Source organism: Dipteris shenzhenensis, chromosome 15 (genome assembly GCF_047967505.1).
Source record: "Dipteris shenzhenensis isolate YYH24624 ecotype China chromosome 15, Dip_SZ_1.0, whole genome shotgun sequence".
Classification (NCBI taxonomy): Eukaryota; Viridiplantae; Streptophyta; class Polypodiopsida; order Gleicheniales; family Dipteridaceae; genus Dipteris; species Dipteris shenzhenensis.
Window position 1 is genome coordinate 54940720 of NC_141610.1, and position 20436 is coordinate 54961155.

The window sequence follows — 20436 nt, forward strand, 5'->3', positions numbered from 1 at the left end:
CATGAATAGAAAGCCAAAAGAAAAGATTGATCTTTCTATTCCTGAGGGATTTTTAGAGCCTATGCCAAAAGTTTTTTCGCACAACTGCATAAATCTGAAAAGTATCCCAATGGGGGGCTCTGGAGGGCCTCCAACCTCTACTAGTGAGCTGAAATCTCCGGGCATTTCTATCTGTATAACAAAAAAAGGGGATGCTCTTCTCTCGATGTCCCTCATCAATCCATTCCCACTCCCCTAGGTCCCACTGCGGGAACCTAATAGGGAAACCACCATATAACCAAAGTCTCCAAGACCCCAGCGCAAGGAGAAGAGATCGACGGGGTCAAGATACCACTAAGTCCATGCTACACTCCATGAAACCTGCAATCCTAACACGCTGAAAGGCAACCTCCAAAAGAATATCATCAGAAGATCTGGTAAGTCTACCTCCCATCTGAGCATCAAAGACTGGGATATCCTCATGTGCATCCCGTAGGGCAATAACCTGTAAAGGAATGCATGTCCCTGAGAATGCTCCCCACCAAGTGGACGCTGTGATCGGCATGTCATCTGTGTCTATCCATACCGAAATGGCTACCTCTATCTGCTATATCCTAACTGCACTTCCTCAGAGGTGGCCAGCTGCTAAGAGTCTCTGATCCTCTGGAAGTCTCCTAAAGGCCTACCAGGTGCCTACTGTAGAAGAAGATCCCCTCTCCCATCTAGTTGTGTAATATTTTGAAGTGCAAAATGTGTAGATTAGTTTAGATACCAAGTTTGTCAAATTCCATTGACAAATGCATAAGTTACAAATCAAGCACGTTAGCCATATGTGATATTATCTTTGTTACCTACTTTCCTCCATCATTTAGGATCCATGCCAATGCTGAATCCTTGTAGTAAATGCATGGAGATTTTGAATTGGCTACTTTTCTTATGTTGAACATACACTTGAGAGTCTTCAAGTTACCTTTCATATGCCACTTCACTTGGAAATCACCTTTGCCCTCGACATGAAGATTCTCTCCTTGAACTTAATCTGTTTCAGCTATCGGGTCACTGGCTCCGGGTCACGGCCATATCAAGGCCTCGTCTTGTGGGGATCCCCGTGTGATCTGGCTGAAAAAACTCCGCGATAGAGCTCTGAGAGGGATCACCCAAGGAAAAAGTCTGCTCCTGTCTTCATGCTTGAAGTATTCTCTCGCGTTGTCTAGTACCTTATGAATGAAACCTGCTAAACATTGCTAGTCTGGGTAGGAGAAAGAAAGAAAGAAAGAAAATAAGAAATTTTATTAGAGTCTTTGGAAGACCGATGGGTCTGAGACTGGAAGAAACCTAATACAAATCCCAGTAAGGGTGGAGCTACTAAAACGAGCATCATCACCCGTGCTGAATCCTAAGTTTGATCATACATAATTAAATACATCTCAGTATGACAGTGAAAAGAAAAAAGACTAGAGCAAAACGTAATTCTCCATATGTCATGTCGCCTTGGCTGGTGCATAGCCGGTGATGGGGCGCTAGCGTCCCTCAAGGGATCCTGTGAGTCTCGATAACCTGGAGGAGGCTCGACACAAGACCAGAGCCACCATGACTCCCGTGGGACGTATCCCACATCTAAACAATGACAGGAGGTCCCCCAGAGTGATATGTGTGTCCCCTCAATGTCTCATGTGTCGTGCTACGATCGTCGAGTTGAGATCTCTGTCACGTCTGTGGCTAGAGACTGGATGATCAATGTCACTCGATGGGAAGAACTCAGTGATCCTGCTCTCAGAGGTGTCTAATGGTGTGGCCAAGCCTCGTTGCCTGAGTAAGTACACTCTGTGTCGGACCCCCTCATGAATGAAGGCCGCGAGGCATCTCTAATCTGGGTAGGTGAGTCTCTAAAGAGATCATGGTAGCGGCCTCGGATCTCGTAGTACACTGGGCACCTAAAAATAAAATGCTCCTCCGACTAAACCTCTTGACAATCGCACAATATGCATATGCGATGTTCCCTAGGGATCCCCTCTACTCTGTCACTTTCTATGTGGAGTGGTGTGATGATACCCGAAACTGTCCGATGGAGGTCCGTAGTGAGTGAGGCATATGAAGCTCAATGTACCCTGGTGGTGTGATGAATCCCTCCTCCAAAATATGAAGACAGTGATCTCTATAGAAACTCAGCTTCACTGGAAGCTCCCTCGACTCCAACCAGGTCCTAAAGGTATGTAGCTGCAAGAGATCCTCCTGAATGACTTGGTTGGTGTATGGCCCGATTGGGATGGTGGGTGGGAGTACTGGAGGGGCATCTAAACTGTACTGAAAAGGAGGTAATATCCTATCGATGTGAAACCCTAGTCTCACAAACCATATGTGAGTCTGTGCATACCAACATCACTCGTCTCCCTCTACTGCCAACCTCATGGAGGAATCGAGAGCTAACCATGGCAACCTCCGTCTCCCTGATGTGCAGTCCCCATATGATCTAACCCGGTGTAGATATATGATGGTCTGAAAAGCTGCATCTAGTTAGAGTGGAGAAGCACCAAACTTGGCTTGAATGATGTGATGTGGTACAAATGGTTTCTCCCGCATCATCCGTGAGAGCATGAGGATCTGCAAGCGCTCCACCAATGTCCACTCTATCTCTAACATGTCAAGTCCCCAACAAGGGCTGCTATACATACCAGCTGGTCGGACCAAGGAGTCGAAGAGAAGAGCCTTGGTCCGAGGGTCGTGAAAGTCTGAGTGGAAGCACTGTCTCTCTAGCCGAGCCAGTGAGGTGTATCCTCTACTCAGTCTGGCTTGCATTGCTGGTTTCATCATGAAGATCGAGCTGGAGAAGATGACCCCCGAGTAAGTGTATGAGGATACGATCACAACTGGTGACCCACTGAAAGTAACCTGCTTCCATTGCATGATTGCTCGAGAGGTGTTAAAGATCATGGCCTTGGTCTTGCCAAGGTTGACCTCCAAATCATGGGATAGACAAAAAGCATGTAGTGCATCCAGGTGTCGCTCCGAGCCCCCCTCGGGTGTGGATGACAAGAGTGCCATGTCATCTGCATAAAGAAGGATCCTGATGATGATCCCGACAAGTGAGCAACCAGTCCCTCCAAACGCCCCCATGAAGTCTCCCGCTCATCAATGTAGAGGCCAAATAGGGTTGGTGATAAGGGGCAACCCTATTTGACCCCTATGGTACTCAAGATCTCATCTCTCCAACCTGCGCCCATTCGAACTCGGCCTGAGACTCTCTCATAAAGTACCATGACTGCCCAAATGATCTCTTGATCAAATCCCAGTGTCTGTAGCATGTGATGAGACAAGCTCGAGGTACTGTGTCAAAGGCTTTGCGGAAATCCACAAAGCAGTAATATACCCTCTCCTTTCGTGATCTGGCCTCCTCAATGACACTCCTGAGTGTGAGTATGTGATCCATAGTCCCATGGTCTCGCCTAAAACCGGCATGACCCTCTGCTCTGAGCCCTCTCATATTTGTGAACACGCTGATTGACGCATCCAATACAGCTGCATAGATGTTGGACATCACATGTCCAATCATGATAGTCCTGTAGTTACTCAAGTCCATGGGATCCCCTACCTTGTGGATGGGGGTGATGGTGTTAAGTGTCCAAGTGTGGGGGAAGCCAAGGCAAACTGTGTACGAGATGTCGGTACTTGTGTATCGTGTGTTCGGGAGGTGACATCTGGTTTCAAATTGAAGCTGTTGGCGATAAGCCTTGCACTCCGCATCGTACCAATTGTTGCAGGGTATAGAACCAAGAGGTGGTGGTCTAGTGGACCGTGTGGTGTGGGGAAAGATTTGGAGGACAGCCTCGTGGAGTGTGCGACTAATCAGGGCAGCATGGTCCTCTATGACTGGTATGTGATCGATGTAGGTTAGGAGTCTGTTTAGGCGTCCAGAGTAGGTCAGTGAGAGGCTGTGATCAACGTGTATGTTGTGGTAGGTGTCGTGCTTCTTATGTGGTGTGTGTGGTGTGGCTAAGTGTGGAGTAGCGATAGTGAAGAATAGGTATGTGTGATCAGCTCCTCGAGGGAGTGGTGCTACGGTGAAGTCGGTGATACATGAAGTGAAGGTAGGGGATCCCATGATGTAATCTACTACACTAGTGCCCCCCCCCTATGTGGGAAGCAAGTAAAACCACCTGAGGAGGGCCATAGGTCAAGCCCGTTGTAGATGATGAGATCATGCATCTTGCCCAGATCAAGGAGCGCACGTCCATATGGTGTAACAGGCCCGTGTCGGTCCGATGAGGTCTTGGTCATACTTGCTATGTCTAGGTCCATGTCTGGTAGCATGATAGAGTCATCTCGGAAGTCCAGGAGTGGGGTGCCTGGTGCATGCTCGTCCCGGCGTTGAAGTCCCCAACAAGAAGAACTTCCCCGCGGGCTAAAAGGTCTGGGATATCCTAATGTAAGGGTGCATATGGCGATGTCTCACCCTCCTCTCATGCCACTCTGGCAAAGTGGGATGTGTCTGGCAGGAAGTAGCATATTGCTATGAAAAGGTCATGGATGTTTGTGCATCGAATCTAGATCCACATGAATCGGGAGTGTGCGTCCTTCCTCTCAATGGAGATGGCTCCAACAAGGGAAGACCTGTACAATACTGTGACCCCGCCTAATCCTCAAACTCCTCCTATATCCCTCGTCTCACCCCTGAAGGCTGACTCCCATGTGTAGCCACTACCTATCGGTAGTTGACGCTCTAGGCTCTGATGTGTCTCCATGTAAAAGACTATGTCTCATCTTGTATAAGACTCCGAGAAGTTCCCTGGATCCGACCATAAGGTACCATTACAGTTCCAAATGGTGCAGGCTAGGGTCTCGGAAACCTGAGTCTCATAGGCCCCATCCCCTCTAGGGGGTACAGGTGGGAGCCTGACGGGTGCCGATCAACAACCTACCATCTTGAACCACGGCCCATTTTCCCTCCTTACGGGCAACATCCTACTGTTGCAGAAGAACTCGTCGCTCCTCAATCTATAGTGGTGTCAAATCCTCGTCCATGGATAGGGTGGGATGCTCTCGTAGGGCGGCTTGGCATCAGAGTGTCACTAGTCGAGCATGTGAATCTCCGAAGCGAATGAGTAGGGGCTGCTCTCGGTTGGGGTCTCTCCCAACACACCATGCTCCCTCTATGCCATGGTCGGCGGGGACCCCCATGGTGGTGGTCACAAAGGTGATCGCCTCCTCCATGGGCGTCGTAGTGGTGCTAGTGTTGTCTTGTGTGATCCCTCGTATCCGGATGTTAGGGGCCTTCGAAGCCCTCTGCTGCTGCTCCTGTATGGCGGCTGAAACGGTTGCCTTTGTGGGCTCCCATTTCACCACGTCCACCCATTTAGTCGTCTCTGCTATAGCCGACTGTATCATGGCTATTTGTGCCTCCATCTTTGTGACTGGGGTCCCTCTAGGCGCTGAGGGTCCCGAGCTCCTCTCAAAGCTATGTGATGTCGTGTCTGAGCCCCTGGGTAATGGTCCCCAGCTCATGTATAATGTGGGCCTGCTTCTGGGTGTATCGAGCCTACTCTTGAGTGTAATGTGTGTCAACTCTACTTGACGGGCCCAGATGCTATGTATCTCAACCAGTAGGGAGTCCCAAGCATCTGGTGGGGACCTAAGATATCCTGGTCCAAGTGGGAGCTAGATCTCGAGAGGGGTTGGAATGAAGGTGGGCTGCTGAGGTTGTACTGAGGATGGGGACGCTGTGATCTGGGCGGGGGAGTGATATGTAAGAGTAGGGAGGCCGAATGAAGTGATGAAGGGTGGCTAACTGAAAGGTGGAGGTGATACGAGGGGAAAGTACTGTGGAGCCATGGCTAGTGGGGCTAGTGGTGAGGCTACTGGAGAGGAGACCTGTGATGATGATGCAGGAGAGGGGGAGGAGAGAGGTGGCATAGATGATGAGGTAAATGATGGTGGTGAAACAGTGGTGGTAACCATAGCAGTCGAGGATATGGTGAGCAGCATGGGATTTGGATGGGCCCCTTTCTTCTCGACCGCAGTGCTATCCACTGTCAAACCGCTCCGATTGCTGCATTTGTTGAAGTCCTCCAAATTGAGTTGCTTTTGTGTTTTCCCCTTGTCACCGTTCCCCTTCCCCATCTCCTTGTGTATGTAAATTTGGACCGAAGGGTCTCCCGCCCTACTTGCAGCTCTCTCGTAAAGTGCCATGACAACCCAAATGGTCTCCTAGTCATAACCCAAATCTTGTGGGCGCTGTATGAGGCGGGCTCTCAGGACTGTGTCAAATGCCTTGCAAAAATCCACAAAGCAACAGAAAACGCTCTGCTTCTTTGCCCTCGCCTCCTCGATGATACACCTAAGCGTGAGAATGTGATCCATGGTGCCATGATCACGTTTGAATCCAGCCTGTCCTACTGCTCTAAGTCCTCAACACTCCACAAACCTGTTATCGGAATCAAGCACTGATGCATAGATCTTGGACATAACATGTCCAATCATAATGGTCATGTAATTCTTTGGGCTCATAGGATCCCCTCCCTTGTGGATGAGAGAAAGACGTCTTAACATCTGACGGAGGGTTTAGGGTTTAAGGAGCCCCTCTAATGAGGAAGACAAAAGAGCCACGTCATCTGCATAAACCAATATCCTGATCAGCGTGTTAGCAAGAGAGCAACCATCCCCCCCGCTCTGTTTGCATTCATGGTCTCGAGCTCATCTATGTAGAGACCAAACATGGTACGTAATAAAGGAGACCCTTGTTTGACCCCAATAGTGCTCACGATGTCGTATGTCCACCTACATCTTGCCCGAACTCTACCTGAGACTCTTGTAAAGTGCCATGATAGTCCAAATGAGCTCCTGGTCACAACCCAAATCCTATAGGCACCGTATGACGCGGGCTCTCAGAACTGTGTCAAATGCCTTGTGGAAATCCACAAAGCGACAATAAACCCTCTGCTTCCATGCCCTCACCTCCTCGATGATACATCTAAGCATGAGAATGTGATCCATGGCTCCACGATCACACCGGAATCCAGCCTATCCTTGCTCTAAGTCCTCAACACTCCGCAAATCTACTAACCTCTAAATCAAGCACTGATGCATAAATCTTAGGCATGAAATGTTCAATCATAATGGTCATGTAATTCTCCAGGCTCATGGGATCCCCTGCCTTGTGGATGGGTGAAATAGTGTTAATAGTCTAGATGCATGGGAACCCCAAACAAACAACTTCATTGAAGAACTTTGCTAAGATCGGGACTAGGAGGTTAATCCCATATGCAATGAACTTAGCGCATAGTCCCTCATGATCCTTCGCTCGGCCATTATGAAGTTTCAATACGGCATCCTTCACTACCCCCTTAGTGAAGAGGGTGCAAGATGTGGGACGTGGCATATGTGAGAGGTCACGGACTGGCTGATTTGGGATGTCATATAGTGTGCGTGCATAATTATACCAGACCTGAGTGTCAAATAGTGGTGAGGGGGACCGTCCCTCTAGAGATCTCCACCAAGAGTCCTTAAAGTTGTTACTAAACAAAATATTCAGTAATTCCTCCTCGTTTTGGTGAACGTAATCTAGTTTTTTTCTACGTACCAGTCCACGATACTCACGTAACGTCTCTGATTCGCTCGGAAGATTGTTTTTGGTTTCGAATCTGAGCTGACGGCATAAAGCCTTACACCCATCATCGTACCAACTATTTTAGCATACAATCCCACGAGGTGGTGGGTGGGTGGAGCGAGTGGTATGAGGGAAAGCGTTAAGGGCAGCCTTGTGTAGTGAGCAGGTGATCAAGGCAGCACGATCCTCTAATATGGATATGAAGTTAATATAAGTGAGAAGTATATACAGATGGCCAAAGTAAATAGGTGAGTGGTCATGGTCAAAGCGTATATCATGATAGGTGGAGTAAGAACTCAGTGGGGTGGAAGGTGATGTGCGACAAGGAGTGGAAATGCTATAGAATAGGTAGATATGATCAGCCATCTGGGCAATCATGCAGGGATCCTCCAGAGTAGCTATAGCGAGGAGAGAGACCTTTTTCAAAGTTTGGAGAGGATCTCCATTCTTCTCTGAGACTATTTCAGGGTTGAGGTGGCATTTTCAGCCTCCACCTTGGATTTTTGTTAGCTCTTTTTGAGCTGTTTTTTCTTTCATGCATGTCATGATGTACCCCCGCATGAAGGGGGCGTGGGAGGGGTCCGAGGAAGGGGCTGAGGGGGGCGGGGGAAGGGGGACGGGGGAGGCAGGAAGAAGGGGCAAGGAAAGGGGGCGGGGAAGAGAGCTGAGAGGGGAGGGTGAGATGGCGGAGGAGGGGGGTAGAAGGGGAGGGGGAAGAGGGCGGGGTAGGGGGTTGAGAGAAGGGGGAGGGGGCTGGTTGAGAGGGGAGAGGCCTGAGGGGGGAAGGGAGGGCAGCTAGAGCGGGGAGGAGCAACAACGGCTGTTTAAGAATCCATCAATCCCCTTCTCAAACAAAGATGTGGGAATTGTTACATAAAACGTGACCAGCACCAATTAATGAAGATTGACAAGTCCTAACTACCTTCATCTCATGGTGAGAAATAAATAGTGCTCACTCACTGTATTGCAAAACTTCAAAATATACTCTATAAATCAACACTATAAATCAACAGTATAGAGCTCTTCCCAATACATGTACTTCTACATGCTGCACTTCCAAGGTAGCTTTGCAACACCTAGGGTTCGCTTATCAAGAGTTCAACAAGCCATCATCTGATTTCCTCCTGAAGCAGTTGTATAGGGAGCTTGTTTAGGTGTTGGTTCTTCTTCCTAATTATCCTTTTGAATTTCTTCTTGGTTTTTTACTAGCCAATTGCTTCCCTAGGTATATTTCCTAAGAAATGATGCAGTATTTCTCTTCCAAGAAGCTTGAAGCAGTTTCAAATGGAAAATTTTCTAAAACAATGCAGAATATTGCTGAAATATTCTAAAACATTGCACAATATAATGGCAACCACAACTCCTTGCCTACCATAAAGGCCAATTACTAGCGCTAATTGCCTCTTTTTACTTTTCCAATACAGCTCTATGTTTAAGCTATAGTGAATCAATTTATAACCATGGTTCAAACTGGTATTTAGCATAATTGTCACATGTTTAACAGTAAGTTTTAAACTAGCCTAGCCCCTGTAACATGCTTTGCAACCAAAGGTAGCGACAAACAGTCATAAAATCAATCATCATACTTGTTAGGACACTTGGTTAGTATAGCAACACGGATAGAAAGAGAGAAAGAGAGCAAAGCACTCAAGGCAGAAGTAAGAAAGATATAAAATTTGTAAGGCTATAGAAAGAGAGAACCCTTTTCTTACCAGCATAGGAGTCCAAATAATGAATATCAGAACTAAGAACGTGCAAATACCACTAAAAAACTTTGGCCCAATTCCTCGCTTTTTCCCAAGTTGGTGCTTAGCTTTGCATCACATTGCACTAGATACAGGCTTGCATATATGTCTTCCAATTGTTCCCCAATGGATTATGGAGAATTGGCACTAGTGCCATTCTCCCCTTCAAGACTAGAAATTGAGAGTTTATTTGGAATCATGTTTGATTTCAAGGTTTTCAATTGTGCATCAACAAACTATAAAGTTTTCAACCAAAAATATAATCTTTTCCTTTGCAATGAGAAATCAATGTGACATGTAAAGTTATTCTTTTACAATTATAATGTGATTTAGTCTAAACATTGAAAGTGCAAAATAAATTATTGTCATTTCCACTTGATTTTACATCAACTACATATCTTGCATTCATCCTCCTCCAAAATGTTTGTCCTTGCTTGGTCAAGTTTAGGAGCTGATACAACGTGATTGCAAATTCATGGTTATATCAATTATACTCTTGAGTTTTGTAAATGGTGTTATGAGAACTATTTGAACACCACAAAGGGTCATGACATGAACGAAAGTATGGGAGATTTTGTATAGATTTGGATATTTTCAAATGAGAATTCTTACAACAAAGCAAGCCTCAATATCAATGGAAATTCTAGAGAGCTATAACAAAGGTGTTTTTGAATATCACAATGGCTCATGAGATGATTCACACTCAAATGGGTTTGGAATTTTATTATTATTTTGATGATAATGTAGTTTAGGCATCCATATTCTATTTATTATTTGAGAATATAGTTCATATTTCATACTTTATGAACGAGAATGTAGTCTATTTCACCTATTTCTCTTATTTTTTCATGGAGAAATTCTATGATTTCTTCCAAAACTACCATTTTGGAAATTTGGATTCTCCCAAATTATCTAATATGGTCTCGATATGGATGCCCCATACAACTTGTCAGTGATCAAGGATCACACTTCTTGAAAGAAGTCATGCAGTACTGAAGGCTAAATTTAAGAGCATGCACACCATCTCTACAACCTATTATGCCCAAGGCAATGGAGAAGCTAAATCTACCAACAAAACTCTCAAGTTTATTTTGATCAAGGCCATGTACATAGTCTCATAAGAGTTCTTAGGATCCCAAGCTACATATTGTATTATGGGCATATAGAATGCATTCAAAGTCGCTACAAATTTAACTCCATTCAGGATGGCTTTTGGTTTAGAGGCTATGGTACCCTTAGAATTTGTTGTTCCTAGTCTTTAAGTCATAGCTGAACATCACTTAAATGAGTCTGAGGCAATCAAGGGCAATTGCATCAACTAGCCCGCCCAGATGAACTAATTCTCCAAGAAGGCTGGTCACAATAGGTGATTCAAAGGAGAAGGAAAGCATGGCACGATAGGGATATTATGCCTAAACATTTGGAAAGAATGTTGGTGTTACTAGGATCCCTCAAAATAGCTTTCAAACTAGATGGAATGGGCCCTTTTGGTTAACTAAAGTGTTTCCTAAGTGTTTCCTAATGGGACAATACAGCTCAAGGATTTACAAAGAAGATTGCTTTTCGAGTTGTACAATGGGAGCAAAGTAAATACTTAACAAGCAGTAGTTTAGATTGAGGCTCAAATATACATCACTCAAACAACAGTGACCTGGTTGAGCCTTGTGTATCAACTAAGCATGCTGGTAAGTTATTTGGTTAGGTGGACAAGGTGACTCGCATGTAGACACATGGGACTTGGTCAATTATGAGGGCATTAATTTTGGCTTATCATACCAAATAAGGGGGTGTTTTATTGAGTCATGCAGCCACTAAGGTGATGAAACGTCCATCTTTAGCCATTGTTTGTCATCTAAACTCAACTCTAGACATTTGTCTTCTTCATCACTTACAATTGCATTCATCTTCTTTGTCACTTACTCTATTTCTCTTTATTGCTATTGTTGTTGCTTCAATCTCCCTCTATATTCCATTTGCCTTTTCTTCTATCTCCATCTACATCTATCTCTATCTGTATGATCTTCTTGATTATGGAGTAACACATAGCCCGCAGCATCCACTAGAAGCAACGTAGGATGTCTTCGCATGACTCATCTAATCTCGCAGAGTTCAATTTGAAGATGTCAAAAGGTGATTTTATAGCTTATCATTTGAATTAGTTCAATATGAATACAAAGAAATTAAGGTCTATAGGAGTAAACTTTGATAATGAGATTTGAGTATTCATAAATTTTGCAAATTAAGCATACTTTTGAACTTTTTTAAAAAATGTACATATTACTAGTTTAAAGGTGCGATTTTTTTTATTTTTCATGTTAAATAAAAAATTTATTAAAACCAAGTCAACGACAAGATCCAATATTTTAAGAGTTACTAGTAATTCATGCATGACTATGAAATGTATAATACATCCTCTACTTATAATTACCAAAATATGCTTTATTTTCTACAATAAATTTGAAAAAATCATCTCAATCATTGTAGTTCATTCCAATATTTGAAGTAGAGCGTATTTTTTATGTTATAATAAATAAGTATATGGAGTCCATGCTCATAAAAGAGGATTATTGAAACTTAAAATGTCTCTAGAATTATATAGTAACTAAACTATCTAAATGGTCAAAGTTTAGAGAAGAAAGTAATACAATCTATTGTCATTTGGACCAAATAGTTATATTTCAACCTCATGGTCAATATCTAGATGGTAGTATGTTTTGAGTTTACTTTATTCGATCTGAGCCATCAAAAAAACATAACTTTTAGTTTATAAAAATTAAATTCTAAGTCATGAGACGACAACAACTATTGATGTAAACTTGGATTTTGGAATCCCAAATTGCGTAAGGGATTGATATTTCCATCGGTGTAGTGAAATTTTCATTCAAAAAAAGGGGAAAATAAGCATCCAAAATGTGTGAAATCGCACTCTCATCCAATGAAACTTTCAGCACCAAAATCTCTCGCCGATGAAAAAAGAATCGTCAAAAAATTCGACCGATGAAAAAATTTCAATCGGTCTGAAAAATTTCCATTAATGGAAATTTTTCCCATCATCAAAATCAAGATTCTAGAATCCAAGTGGATTTTGGAATCCCAAATTCCATCAACAGAAACGTTTCCATCGATGGACTGAGAATTTTGTCGACATAAATTTCAATCTGTGGATGGAATTCTCTGTCCGTCAATGGAATCTTTTTCCCTGTCGATGGAATTTGGGATTCCAGAATCCACTTAGATTCTAGAATCCCAATTTTGATGACTAAAAATTTTTCCATCGACGGAAATTTTTTCATCGATGGAATTTTTCAACGATTCTTTTTTCATCAACGAGAGATTTTGGTGCTGAAATTTTCATTGGATGAGAGTGCCATTTCACACATTTTGGAATGCTTCTTTTCCCCCTTTTTTTGAATGAAAATTTCACTCCACTGATAGAAATATCAATTCCTCACACAATTTGGGATTCCAGAATCCAAGTTCACATCACAACGACTTGGATTAAAATAAAGTAAATTGATAAACTTAAAATCGTGACTATTTAGATCAAAAATATACTATTTGATCCAAATGATGTAAGATGATAAACGTTTTTAGCTAATATTTAATTATAAAAACATCTTTACATTCAACAAACCTCTTCTATAGCCATGAACTACATATAACTACCTATGTTAATATTGACATATTCTTAAATTCAAACATTTGATTCACATTGTACTAAAAGAAAAAAAATTTTAATGACAATGCATTCCTATAGGTTTATGGATAGCACATTGCATACAACATGGAGTTTGGAAACATATATTGGTACTGCAAAGCTTATACTTGAGGGCAATGTTGTTACTTGTATGGAAGTAATTTATATAAAACTCTTTTAACAAAAGTGCTCAATGGAAAGTTGATTCAAAGATGCCTTTAAAAAATAAAATAAAAGAAAAGTGGAATTCATCAATGTGTAAAAATGTTTAAATTGCAAGCTTTAGAAATTCTTGTGTATGCTTTTGACTTTAAAAATTTTGGACAATTAAGCACCCTAAAATAATTGATATTTTAAAAAAAAAGCTCCAAGGACTTTTCCAGTTGAATAGAATAGTTACTTCTCCTTTATAATTTGTCATGTTTTCCAAATTATAGGTTAGAACACTTTACCAATTCATAATATTGGACGTTTTTAGGTTTTAGAGTAAGATGTAAGTAATGTTTTTTCCATAAAAGTAGCTATTTTAAAAAGATGTTTGACATAAAGTTGTGTATTTTGTCTCCATAGTTTGGAAAAAATGTACTTTTTTTGTTTTTGTTCGAAAAAGGAGTTTTGTTATCGTTTGCATGATTTTGTTGTCATTTTTTATGACTCCCTGTTATTTGAAGAAAGATTGTTAGTTGTAAAAGAAAAAGGCTGGAGATGGATAAAAAGAGAACACACACATACTAGTAGGTGCTATGTTGTAAGATGCTTTAATTCTTTCATTGGATTATATTACTAATGTGTGGGTACTAAACTTAGGGGCTTCATTTTCATGCTACACCTCATAGAAAATATTTTCAAGACTATGTTCAAGGTGACTTTGGAGTTGTTCATTTAGGAGATGCTTTAATTCTTTCATTGGATAATATTACTAATGTGTGGGTACTAAACTCAGGGGCTTCATTTTCATGCTACACCTCATAGGAAATATATTCAAGACTATGTTCAAGGTGACTTTGGAGAAGTTCATTTAGGGCATGTAAGGTTGTTGGAAAGAAAAAGGCTCTAATAAAATTGCAAAATGGAAACCAATGGTTGCTTAAGGGGACAATTGTGGATAGTTGAATATGCTTGCCTTGTATTAAGACATTGTGATCCTCCATGTCATAAGAATCCATAATTTCTTTGGCAAGGGCCTCATCTCGCAAACTTCCACCCAAGGAAGCTTTGCAAAATGGAATAAGCAATTGTGCTTTAAGATCTCCCTGAGCACCTAATTTATGAAATTCTTCATAAGAAATATCTTGTTAGAAGGTGATGGTTTTTCGCACAATGTATCCAACATGCTCATCAATTCCTTTGTTGTCTTTTGATCAAGGATGTTGAAAGCCATTGACACTTCCCAACACAGTCGATCCTAGTTCCTTTCTATCAACATAGTCGTGTTGATCCTAGTTCCTTTCTATCAAGAATCTCCCAATTTTTGATTGACATACTTCCAATGCTCTTTGCTATCCTACCCAATGGTTGGAAAAGTCCTTATGGTATAGATAATCCTCAATCTACATCTTTTGATGCTGGTAGTTCTTGCCATTGAGCTTCTCAACTTTGAACTTACCTTCTTCCATCATTGCTTCCACTCAAATCAAGAACCTCATTCCAAATGAGTAATGGACATTACTCAAACAAATTTTGTGATACTAGTTGTAAGGAGCAACATGATACCAGAGCAACAATGCAAGAAGAAAAATGCATAAAATACATAATATAGAAAGTGCATAGAATGGAATACTTCAAGAGAGACACTAATATACATGGTTCATCCAGTGTAGGCTACATCCACAAAGAAATAGTAAGTCCTACATTTTTCTTATCCAATCAGTTGAGAAGATACAAGATATATGCACTATATCCACTGCTCTCATGCTATGTGAGCCACACCCTTATATTACAAAATTTGCCACATAAATCATGCACCAATTTCATGTATTTTTGGCTTTGGGGATGCCAGTCCCCCTTGGAATCTCTAGTGATAGTAGTAGGGGGGTGTTGCCCCTCATACACCCTCCCTTCATCGAGCATGTACAAACATGCCTCAGTCCAAAGCATGGCTAAAAACAACCTTTGAACAAAGGATTAGGCTCCTCATACAACACATTAAATGTGATGTGTGTAGTGTGGTCCAAAGTCCCAATCCTAGCACATGAAAAGAAACCCCTAACCTAGCCACAATAGTAATCTCTTGTGTGGCGAGTTAGGAATCTTGACTATGTAATTGCATAAGACACATGCACTTCTTGCCTTCAAAGAATTTTCCAAGCATGCCAAATGATAGCTATGCTCACATGAAAGTGTGTATCATTCAATGCTACTATCAAAAGGATCATGGCATATTGGACATATAGGACCATCTGGATTGATCACCAGTGAAACTGGTAGAGTTGATGGTCTACTTATTAGTAGTCCCACCATGTCATGATCAAAAAACACAACCCCCATTATCAATGTGTTGTAATGCAATCCTCACATCTTCAGCAGCACGTGAAAAGCATTGAGCTATGAGTACTTGCTCTTTTAATTGTATTTCCAATCTTTCTACTTCAAAATCTATACTCTTTGTTGTTTTTAATTTTTGAATTTCCTCTTGCAAGCATAAGTTTTGTTTTTTAATATTTGCAATCTCGTCATTGAATTGCACAATCATTTCTTGATGTACTTAATCCTTTTTTTCAACTTCACTAGTCACCCTGGAGTGCATCGCACTCCAAGATACAAGGAAATGTAAGTGTTGCTGTATTTGGGGATGTTTTCCTACTTGCAAAATTAAACTCTTCATTATTATTATGTTCTTAATTGTGGAATTATATATCTCATCCTCCAATGCATGCTCTGTGTATGGTGCATCTTGGGTTGTGCCTTTTGTATATATCCAAATAAGAAACAATATTTAGAAATGAAATAAAACATCAAAATGTAAAATATTTCAAGTTAACTTATCAAACTCACTCCCCTTGATGTACAGGCCTACTAGGGAAGTCTACCTCCCTTCCCATCTCAAACTTTGCATTGCTTTGCAAAGAACATTGGAATGCAACCCGAATGAGCAATTCTTCCATGGACTAAAGTAAAAATCTCAGCAGCATGCTTTTGTATCAATGCATATGTGCAATCTTTTATAGCCCAATGTGCATGCCTAGCACAACCCTTTGTCCAAAGTTTCTTGACAACATCCTTGGAGGAAATCTTTTTAACTTCTGGCCATTTGAGGCCATTTGGGTTGGAAAAAGGACTTGCCCTTGTGAAAACACTTTCCACATCCATATCAGGTGCACATCCATATCAGGTGTTGCAAAGCATGCAACTTCCACTTTAGCATGCAATAGGAGAAGAGAATTTGTACCATGCAGCTTCCACTTTAGCATGCAATAGGACAAGAGCATTTGTACCATCGCGTATGGTATGATTTTCTCCTACTTGGCTAGACGAACTTGCCATGACTAATGCCCTATAAGAATCAAAAAGTTTTTGACATGATAATCAATTCACACATAGTTGTAGATATTCAAGGTATAGATACAAAATTTTAAAGATGCCCAAGAAATAGATACATGAACAAGGGAAAATTAATGATGCTTAGAAACATAAGAAAGATTTAATCACAAAAGTATTCTTGCTAGTTGAAGCATAATACTATTTGCATTTTCATTTTATATAAAGAAGATAATATTTCAAAAACTCGATCAACATGTCAATCTAGCCAAAATGGAAAAATACCAAAGATCTATAATATCATACATGATTAGATCTCAAGGAATGTTTTTCATGATACAAAATAATTTAGTTACAAGTATTTGCTCCCAAAACCATTGCAAGATCCATTTCATGTTGAGGACACATGGTAAGAAACCCTTTGAAACCAAGACCTGCAAAGAAGTTGTCCACTTGTTCTAAAGAGTAACGAATACGTGGATCTCCATTCATCACATTGTCTATAATCCATTCTTTGACCACATTTATAAGCTAGATATTTGAAATTCTAGACACCTTCTCAAGCAAGTATCTAGAATCCTCATAAAAGAGCCACATCTCTTTCAGAATCCAACCTAATGCATAGACATCCGTTGCTCGAGAATAGGGTACACTTTTCAATGGATTATGTAGTTCTAGGGCTATTCACTTCATTCCACACCTCCTTTTTACTTCTATTGCAACACGAGCTTGGAAAGTTTCATCACTCTCTTTTTCATTCTTTCTCATTACATCAAATTCCACTCTATCCTCGGTAACATCAAGTGCCCTTCCCCAGTCTATGATGCCTATTCTAGAGCTCCCACTAGAAGTGAAGTCGAGGATGATGTTGCTTGCATGCAAATCAGTATGCATCCATTGTCCATCATGTAGTGTGTTCATTCCTTGTACAAGGGCATGCAAGCAGCTTGGTAAAGCCTTACAAAAATTGCAAATTTGCTCAAGGTCCTTTGGTGCAATCTCTAGTTTAGGAAGCTAGTACTCTTTAAAAAGAGAAGAGCTTGCACATCTATTTGGAGAGATGTCTTATAGAGTGGCTCATTCGGGACAATATTCAACAAACCAAGCTGAAAGTATTAGGAATAGACAAGAAGCATTGAAAGAAAGCTTGTTTGATTCTTTGAGCGTCTTTATGTATTATAAGTATATTATAAGGTTTGTCCTCGTTCGGCAATGTTGAAAAGAATACTCAAGTGGGTCATGGTCGGCTACATGAACGCCACTCTCATGAACAGAGGAGGAGGATCGAGGTCGGAGGAGGAGGAGGAGGATCGAGGAGGCAGAGGAGGAGGATCGAGGTCGGAGGAGGAGGAGGAGGAGGCACAGCCATGGCCGAGGTCCAGGCTGCGAGAGCGAGAAGCATCCCAGTCATGGAGGGTGGCGATGGACCCGACAGCTACGCCAACAGCTCCCACAGACAGAACTTTCACTTCCACTCCGTCGCCAAACCTCTCCTGCTCGAAGCATTCGGCCGCGGCCTCATCCCACCCCATTCCCTGCTTGATGATCCTCCACCTCCCTGCCTTCGCATCGCTGACTTCGGTTGCTCCCATGGCCGAAACGCCCTCGCCTGCGCTGAATTCATCGTTCCAATCATTCAACAACGCTGCCTCCACTCCCATCCAGACATTCAGTATTTCTTCTCCGATCTCCCCTCCAACGATTTCAACAACCTTTTCCACGTCCTGCAGTCCTCCGGCCTCCTTGGCCCCCGTCATCGACGCAACCAAGCAGGCCGAGAGCTCCAACAGGTCTACAGTGCTGGCGTTCCGGGATCGTTTTACGACCTCCTCTTCCCTAAAGCGAGCCTGCATTTCGCGATTTCTTCACTCGCTTTGAACTGGCTGTCTCAGGAATCGTCCATCTCTACCATATATTCATGGTCCATGCGTCACTGTTTCTGCCATTGCGTTTGGAGGGAGTTTCGGATCTTCATTGTACTCTTATGTCTTGACACATACATCTTTCATTGGGTGTTCGTGCAGGTGCCTCCGGCTGTTATCGATCAGACATCCCCTGCGTGGAATGGGGGCCACATTTGGATAGATGGGCGGAGGCCAAAGGTCTGCGAGGCTTACGCCCAACAATCTCAATCTGATCTCAAGAAATTCCTCAAGTGCAGAGCGCAAGAATTGGCGAGTGGTGCAATCGCGGTCGTGTTCTCACTGAGCCGTGCGGAGGAGCATCCAACGGGAGCATATGTGTCTCATTCTGATATTTTCTCGGACATCCTCGAACCTACATGGAACGAGGCGGTGTCTGAGGTACGTTACACCTCATTCATCATTGCTATTGCGCTTTTATTATCAGGAATTTCACCTGTATCGGACACACATGTTTCGGGTATTGAACTCAGTGTGCATTTTTCTGTGCAGGGCCTAGTAGAAGCCGACGAGCGAGACATGTTCAACGTTCCCATGTACAACTTCAGTCGAACAGAATTCGAGGTTGCAGTGCAAGACGTGCAGGAGCTGGAGCTACTGAAATTGACGGTTACAAAGAGCGAGAAAGAAGAGAGATTTGATGACCCACATGCATTTGGAACTTACTGGACGAACATCACCAAGAGTTGCATAAAGCCGATGGTGAAATCGCACATAGGAGAGGAGAGAGCTGTCCAATTCTTCACGAAGATGCAAAGGATTGCAACAGAACGTGCGCCCGACCTTACCAAATTCACATTAACTACAAAGCACTTTCTGCTCGCCATTCTCCGGCGTAAATGATTCTGCAATTGATAGAAATGTGTATTTCCACAGTCTCGTGTTAGCTCCAAGCTGTTTTCTGATGTATGAGAAGAGACAACTCCACCATTTGTGGTTTGCCATGTTTATATGGATTCACACTCTCTCTCTCTCTCTCTCTCTGCCTACGCACATCTTTAGATTTAAAATCTATCGTCTCATGTGGTAGTTCTAATGTGTTTTCTAATGTATGATAAGAGACAACTCCGCCATTTGTGGTTTTCTATGTTTATATGTTATCACCATTATTATGGATTATTCACATGTTGAGATTTAAGTGGCTATTATGGATCTAACAAGTCGCTGTATAAAAATAGAATTGGAAGAGTGTAAAATCTGGAGTACTCTAACTTTTTAAAGGACCTTCCATTAATGATATGACTTTCAGTTGTGTAGTAGACTTTGCCAATGCATCCAACTCATTCCAATCATCCTCAGACATATCTGCAGGCTTAGCTTCAACCCCTGCCAAGGATTTAATCTTCTTCTTTTGAATAAGCACATCCCTTATTTATTCTTTCCACAAAGAAAAGTTTGTCCCATCAAACTTTTTAATGCTGAAAAACTCATTTTTCAAACATGGAAGAGGATGCCATGTTGTAAATGAAACAAAATCCCAAATGCTAGTACCTGCAAGAGAGAAATCACACCAAATACTAGGTGCACCCAAGATGTCTGCCTTAATGAAGGATGGTGTCACCAAAACTCAAGGCTCAAAGCATCAAAATGCATCTGACTCATGTGCATATACTATGCATCCATATGAGCAAATTTGGCCTAAAAGAAAATCTCAACCCGCAATGACAAAACAATGACAAATATAATGCCAATAAGAGCCAAATGCCTCAAACATAAACACCGCCGTCCTCGTCCGTGGGCATAAGCATGAGTAATGTCTCATCCAAGAGATCATAGCACAACCTGTGCATCCACTGCAATATGTCAAAGCTGTCCCTCGGCATAAAATAGCATCTGTGTGCTAAATGTCCATCAATAAAGCATCCCATAAGGCAATCTAAGCCTATCAGTGCATCCAACAAGGATCGCAATGCATCCAAATGGCCTGTAAAGCATCAATTGCAACCCAATGCAAACCACAAATGAGCGCATACAGCTCAGACTGCAATCAGAGTGATCTGCATAAGGTATATCCAA

The 20436-nt window shown here is 42.2% G+C and overlaps 2 protein-coding genes across 2 annotated transcripts in view; one reads left to right on the top strand and one right to left on the bottom strand.

The window, feature by feature from the left end:
• Window positions 1-18351, bottom strand: part of LOC147894007 (piezo-type mechanosensitive ion channel homolog) — a 35252-nt gene extending 16901 nt beyond the window's left edge. Inside the window, exons 1-2 of the mRNA XM_087386406.1 lie at window positions 17862-18351; window positions 9292-9392 (exon numbers count right to left, since the gene is read on the bottom strand). Coding sequence (XP_087242532.1) covers window positions 9292-9392; window positions 17862-18351 — 591 coding nt within the window. The remainder of the gene's footprint in view (window positions 1-9291; window positions 9393-17861) is intronic.
• Window positions 18352-18423: 72 nt separating this feature from the next.
• LOC147894008 (gibberellic acid methyltransferase 2-like) lies at window positions 18424-19341 on the top strand. Its single transcript, XM_087386407.1, has 2 exons — window positions 18424-18801; window positions 18913-19341. Exons 1-2 carry the CDS (start codon window positions 18424-18426, stop codon window positions 19261-19263), a joined length of 729 nt encoding a protein of 242 aa, XP_087242533.1. The 3' UTR covers window positions 19264-19341.
• Window positions 19342-20436: the final 1095 nt, after the last annotated feature.

Excerpts from the sequence above, each read along its gene's own strand:
- LOC147894008 (XM_087386407.1), top strand. The coding sequence starts at position 18,424 with ATGCGTCACTGTTTCTGCCATTGCGTTTGGAGGGAGTTTCGGATCTTC. Across the intron at positions 18,802-18,912 it reads GGAACGAGGCGGTGTCTGAG|GGCCTAGTAGAAGCCGACGA; the intron begins GTACGTTACACC and ends TTTTCTGTGCAG.